General features: G+C 35.0%; 1 protein-coding gene across 1 annotated transcript; it reads right to left on the reverse strand.

The window, feature by feature from the left end:
* Window positions 1–3,142: 3,142 nt before the first annotated feature.
* On the reverse strand, window positions 3,143–4,952 carry LOC106758661 (tropinone reductase homolog). Its single transcript, XM_014641607.2, has 5 exons — window positions 4,778–4,952; window positions 4,478–4,685; window positions 3,908–4,124; window positions 3,706–3,818; window positions 3,143–3,435 (listed from the first exon to the last, which is right to left on the reverse strand). Exons 1-5 carry the CDS (start codon window positions 4,867–4,869, stop codon window positions 3,265–3,267), a joined length of 801 nt encoding a protein of 266 aa, XP_014497093.1. The 5' UTR covers window positions 4,870–4,952; the 3' UTR covers window positions 3,143–3,264.
* Between the last annotated feature and the right edge of the window lie 2,418 nt (window positions 4,953–7,370).

Consider the following 7,370-nt stretch of genomic DNA (forward strand, 5'->3'; position numbering starts at 1 on the left):
TGTATAAAGATTGTGAAAAGATTTTGTTTTTCAATAAACACCAATTCAGCCCCCCCCCCCCTCTTGGTGTAAAACAATGCCTACCTGTTTTTCAACAAGCTGCACCTCTGTTAACGGATTGGCAAGCGTACCAAATCATATCAAGTAATAATAAATGGTAAGTCCAAGTATCGTTTTCCCACGAGACTCGGAAGGCCTTATTGTTCATGTGAATTAAGATCGTGACTTGAAAAAAAAAATTAATTAATTGGGTATGAGAACAAAATATAAACATGCAAAAGAGATTGATTCAATTGACGAGAAGAAAACAATGGATGAATGGAGTTGTTGGGGGTCTACAATTAAAATCTTATCCGCTCTCTCTTATTTACTCCTCTTGATTTATTAGCTTGATTAACTAATTGTCATGCAACTTTCTTAGCCTACCCTTAACCCGATCCCTCGGCGAAAAGAGCCTATTACTAATTATTGGCTTGCTAACCCTAGCCTCTCCTAGCAATTAATAAAGCATTATAGAGCAAAAGTGAAAAACAATTGATCGTCCCACCCCTATCCCTAGGTGGTATAACTTAATCAAGGAATTATTCACCAGTTCATGACATTACTGTACGTCCTCGTATCAGTAAAGACAAACAACAGTTATCGAATGAGTTAAACGATAAAAGCATTAAGAACAGATGAGAACCCAACAATTAATAATCAAAGCATATGGAAACCATATAAATAAACAAGAGTTTCAATAAAAGAAAGTATCAAAAGATTACAATGTTTCCCCCCAACGACAATAGGGTTTAGTTCACCATTGTCATGGTGAATCTAGATGAAAAATGGATGAAGAATGGAAAAGCAAACCCTAGATAAGATGAAAAGGAGCCTAAGCATCCAAGAGATCCTCTCTAGAGAGTGAAATTAGGTCTGGCCGCCCCCTTCTATCAAAAGAATACATCTAAACTCGCACTAGGGCTATTTATAACCAAGAAAAGTAACAAAATTCAAGCCCAGGCCCATCAGAGAACCGCCCGGCGCCAAAAATGGCCGCCCGGCGGTTTGCCTCAAGCCGCAGAACCGCCCGGCGCCCAAAACAGCCGCCCGACACTCCGGTCAACCGCTCGGCGCCCCGGTCAACCACCTAGCGATTTGTTCAACTTTTTCTGGTTGACTTTTCTGGTTGACTGGTTGACTTCTCTGCATTCTGGTTGACTTTTCTGCACTACAACCGTTTGATCTTCAACCTTTCTTTCCTTTTCTTGAGTCTAAGACCTTCATCTTCAAATCCATTCTTCACTTACTCAAGAATGCTACAAAACAATGCAAAACAAGCATAATATCGCTAAAAATAGCTTTTGACTCTCTACAGACTCATTTATTGAGTTTTGCTTGATTCTAAGCTCATTCTAAGCAGTAAAGGGAGTAATTTGGTCTAAAATGACATATGAAAATAACTGTTTTTCAACCTTCATCAACCTCCCTCTCCCAACTTTCAGTCTGTGATCGATTGTTGTGTATTTTTTTTAAGTTAAAATTGTCTCATTATTTTCTAGTGGTCTTGTCTTTCAACTGTTTGAGAGGACATGGTGATTATACCAGGAATGGTGCTTCCTTGTTATTTCTCTTCTTTTAATAACAAAAACAACACTCACAAATGAATGAAAAAAAGATGATTCGTTCTCTTCTCTACCAGACTGCAATGGATTTCCTTGCCCCACCACCATTTCTTGTGGCCACTGCCAGGCGAACATCCTCGCTCTCCAATGACGACCTTTTCCACCGATTCTTGGAGACCTCTCTCTGTCACCCTAACATTAACAACAACGACCAAAATCTGTTTCCAAATGTTTATCTTTCGCTCCTTAGGTTTCGACGACGCTCTTCATCACGTCCTTTCGACCTCTTTCGCAACTGTCGGATGCTTTCAGCTACTCAACCATGGGATTCTACTGGACGTGATCGCGTCTCCGGTGGAAGCTTCCATCGCAATTTTACAGATGCCTCCAGAGAAGCGAGGCGACGTGACAAGCTCGGCGCAAAGCCTGTGGGTTTTCGAGGAAGATGACGAGTTTGTTTGGGGAAGAGATAAGGAGTTCAACCTTAGAATGTAAGAACTTTCGGCAATTATGAGACCTCATACAATTCAATCATGAAGTGCGATGTTGATATCAGGAAGGACTTGTATGGAAACATTGTCCTCAGTGGTGGTTCTACCATGTTCCTTGGCATTGCTGACAGAATGAGCAAGGATTAGGTTGGAAAAAGTAAAAAGCAAAAAACACATTACCAGACATCCACTTCTTTTAAATAAGGATTTTTTAAATGAAACAAGGATTTTCTTAAACAGATTTTAACATTCATGAATAAATGTCGACATTTGTTTGTTCTTCAACACATGTTGATATCTATTTAAGAACACAACGGATATTCACATCCGTTCAAATGTTATTAAAGGGTAAAAATGAGATGAGGAGGTGGAGGGAACACTATGTAGTGATACAGGGAGCAACACCTAACACTTTTTGATTATATGGATTTTTCAAACACTAACCCACATGAGTCAGGATCAAACCATATAAGAGAAGTCAAATTGACAAGTCTAATAAGTAGACAATCAATTTAACCAATGCATATATCTAAACATGACACAACGGATGATTCATTCTATACTAAGAAAAAATATATGAAAACTCAGTCGATAACCCAAATCAAAGATAGCTTTATATAAAAAAATAAATAAAAAAATTTAATTACTGTTAAAGACAGTTACCGATACAGAATTGTTTTATACATCAATGTAGCTTTGAGCCATAACACTCTGCATAAACATCTTAACCAATAAATTTTCAAATTTCTTGAATATCTTCCCTTTTACCTTTAATTTGCACGCACACCGGACAACAACATAGCAGGAAACCAGTTCCCATTGCTTATTTTCTCTTTTGGTTCAAAAATTTTTCTGTTTTCCATACTTTTTAATAAAAGTCTGGGTTTAACTTACAGGCAGATATTAAAAAGAGACAAGAGTGGGCTAACAATCAGCGTCAACAAAATAATTAATATTTAGCAATATATATATATATATATATATATATATATATATATATATATATATATATATATATATATATATATATATATAAAAGTATTGTACTTTAAACAATGCCAATAATAATCAGTTTTGGAGCTTCTGAGCAACCAGGATGACGTGGAGATTTGTCTTTGGGGCAGTTATTAATTTTATTTTATATCGGTAATAATCTTTAACATAACAGATTACATTATGTAACCCCCATCTGCAGTTATAATTTGTCCAGTGATGTATGAAGCAGCTGGAAGGCAAAGGAAAGCAACTAGTGCTGATATGTCCTTAGGTTCTCCAATACGACCAGCTGGTGTTTGAGATACCATATCTTCAATCATTTTATTCCCTTCATCAACAGATTCCTGTAGCAAAAGCAATAGATAAAAACATTGAGTATGGTTGCTATAAGATGGAAAAGTATATAGTATTTGTAAATATAAATAAAGAATATTTATGAAGTATATATCAATCATTAATAGGCTTTTTGGAATGAGTTACACAGAAAAATGTGAGTGCTTAGAGAAATTTCACCGAAAATAATAATATTTTCTGCTGAGTTTGGTTACCGATTGATACACACTTTACACCAATTTTCAGGAATGCATAGGCTTAATATAACACAGCATACATACTGCTACAGAATCGGTAAGTGCAGTCTTAACAAGTCCAGGTGCTACAGAATTTGCACGAATATTATCCTTTGCCCATTCCAATGCCACGTTCTTGGTGAATTGATTCATAGCTCCTGAATTATGTTTATATACAGATATTGATTATCCTCTGAAACTCCAGTTTGCTTTTAAATTAAAAGGACTCAAAGATAGGAAAAAATACCTTTAGAGGAAGCATAGACAGAACAGAAGGGAAAAGCTTTAAGACCTCCAATGGAGGATATGAATACTATGCTACCATATCCAGATGCCTTGAGAAGTGGATGTGCTAGTTGACATAGGTGGAAACTAGACTCAAAATTAGTTCCCATTATTCTACTTACATCTTCTCCAGTATAATCTACGATGTTCTTAGGTGTAGTTATTCCAGCATTGTTTATCTACAGAAAACCATTTACCGTGTAGTTGTAGCTAGGGGAAATTGAAACCAGAAAAAGAAAAAGAGAATTGAGGTACTGTCATGAAATTTACAAGACTGAGACAGTGGAGCAATGAATAAATTGAAATAAATTTTAATATAAATTATTTTCATCCTATCCAATATGTTGGATACACTTAAATCTAAGAAATTTATTAATAATTTCTTCTATACCAAAGTTTTGCAATTAGAAATATTATTCTCCTGTTACCATCAATTATGCAGTCAGAACTTTCTCAAATGAATAATTATCATGGTATATTTTTTGCATATAATGCAGACACACAGTGGTATAAAATTGTAAGAGGGTGATACCAGAATGTTGAGTTTTCCGTCAAAGATGGAAGCAACATTTTTGATTAAATTTTGACGTTGGTCAGGGGACAGTACATCACATGTAGACCCTGTTATACGAAATCCTTTTCTATTCCATTCTTCTAAGCATTTATCAACGTCTTGCTGATTACGAGAACATATATGCACAGATGCTCCAAATTCTNCCAATTCTTCTGCTATGGCGTATCTAATTGGCAACAGAATAAAAAATTGAAAAAGTAGTAACAGAGAAATCAATGCTAAATAAGAAGGTAGAAGATATTATAGAAGTGAACAAACCCTATTCCTCGGGTGCCTCCTGTAACTAGCGCAGTCATTCCATGCAGTGACCATTTTTGGTCTTTGATGCAGCTCAACTTTGTTTCTGCCATTTCTCTGCTTTACTAGTTTGTGAGATATTGTTTTAGTTTTCTCTTTTCCAGAAATCAACAGTTTTAGAGGTTATATAGTGTGAAAACGGATGAGATGCTAAAATGAGTGTCGCAAAAGCTGAAAACTCCTCCGTCAGTTTCCGTAGTTTGAACTGTCAACATCATGTTTTGTTGGCCGTTACTACCACCATTCATTCGGATGTACAACTCGTCTATTATAACCTAATCAACATTTTCCCTGGTATTATAATGGTTGAATTTTATGTAATTTCATAGATCTGAAGGCATAAGTGTAAATGCAAAAAGATAATATTTTCAATTAATTAATTTTACCTCAAGTCCCTAATGATCGTGTCATAAAATGTTTGTGAAATTAGTATAAATTTTGTAAAATTAGTAGAGATATTTAAAAGACTTTGTATTATGGAAAGCTTTCCATTGTTATTTCTATTGAAGAATTCTCATTTAAAAATTAATTTTATTCATTTTATATATATATATATATATATATAGAGAGAGAGAAAGAGAGAACGGTTAAGTTCGCCCATTTAATAAGATTTGGTCCTAACCCATGTGAGTTTGGGCCAAAAATGTCTACCGAATCAAAACAACCCTTTATTAAAAAAATTTACACGGTTAAATATCTCCAAAGCCCTATGGACCAAAGCCAGTCCATGGGTTTTCTTTTTTAGCATGAAAAAATTATAAACTCATTTAAATACAACTGAAATGTTAATATACCTATCTCTAGATGAAAAAATATAAACCCATGGGTCAATGTTCTCTCTAGATGAATCAGACATTGAACCTGGTTGGACGAACATTTCATTAAATGCCAACTTACGGTAGCTCTGAAGTCCAAGCTGAGAAGCATGATAAGCCACCTTTAATTCAATGCTTTCAAAGGGGTCATTGTTAAGCTCCTGACAAGTGTACCAGATCATTATCAATATAAACGGTAAGACCGAATATCGTTCTCCCAAAGAATTCTTAGGCCTTATCTTTCATGTAAATTGATCTCATAAGACTTGAAAAGAAATAATTTTGTAGTTGTATGCAAAACAAAAATAGTCATGCAAATGCAAGTGAATCAATTGGCAAAGAAAAGATATGAATTAATGGAGTTGTTGGGGTTTACAATTTCATCCTTATCCACTCTCTTATATCTACTTTTCTTATTAAATTCGCTTTATTATCAAATTGTCATGCAAACTTTCTTAGCCTACTCTAAGCCCGATCTCTCAGCGAAAAGAGCCTACTACTAATTACTAGTTTACCATCTTTAATCTCCTTAAGTAATTAGCAATGCAATATATTACAGAAGCAGATACAATTGATCGTCCTACCCGTATCTTTAGGCAGTATTGCATAATCAAGGGAATTCCTATCAGTTCATGACTTTCTCGTACGTCTCCGTATCGGCAAAGCAAATAACTTCTTACCGAATGAGTTAAACGATAAGAGCATTAATCATAGATAAGAAACCCAACAATTGATAATACAAGCATATGAATAAAATAAGAATTTCAATTTCAAAAGGATTACATTGTTTCCCAACAACAAAGGGTTTAGTTTAGCATAAGCATGGTGAAACTAGATGGAATTAATGGAATAGATGAAAGAGTAAACCCTAGATTTGATAAATTGGAGTCTTAGTCCCTGGCAAGTGTACCATATCGTTATCAAGTAATATAAACGGGTAAGTCCGAGTATCGTTTTCCCAAAAGACTCTTAGGCTTTAACTTTCATGTAACCTAATTGCATAAGACTTGAGAAAAGAGAATAAATTTGGTGGTGATATGCAAAGAACAAAAATAAACATGCAATGCAATTGATTCAATTGGTTTTGGAAAACTATATGGATGAATGGTGTTGTTGGGGTTTACAATTTCATCTTATCCACTCTCATATATCTACTCTTCTTATTTAATTCACTTATTTAACTAATCTCTATGCATACTTTCTTAATTACCCTTAACCCAATCCCTTGGTGAAAAGAGCCTATTACTAATTACCGGCTTGCTATCCCTAGCCTCCCCTAGTAACCAATAATGCAATGCGATATGAAGTAATTACAAATGATCGTCCCCTAGGCGATATTGACATAATCAAGGAATTTCCCACCAGCTCATGACATTACCGTACGTCCCCATATCGATAAAGACAAAAATCTTTTACTGAATAAGTTAAACAATAAAAGCATTGAGCACAAATGAGAACCCAACAATTGATAAATAAGTATATGACAAGCATATGAAATAAATAAGAATTTCAATATATGAGAGTTTCAAAAGATTACATTGTTCCCCAACAACAAAAGGTTTAGTTCACCATAATCATGGTGAAACTAGATGAAAATAATGAAAGAATCGAAGAAATAACCCTAAACTTGGTTGAAGGGAGCCGAAGCATCCAAGAAACATCCACCAAGGTGTGTGGAATAGCTCTGGACGTTCTCTCTGCCAAAAGAATCCATATCTAATTCGCACTGAGGCCATATA

Source organism: Vigna radiata, chromosome 4, assembly GCF_000741045.1.
Source record: "Vigna radiata var. radiata cultivar VC1973A chromosome 4, Vradiata_ver6, whole genome shotgun sequence".
NCBI lineage: Eukaryota > Viridiplantae > Streptophyta > Magnoliopsida > Fabales > Fabaceae > Vigna > Vigna radiata.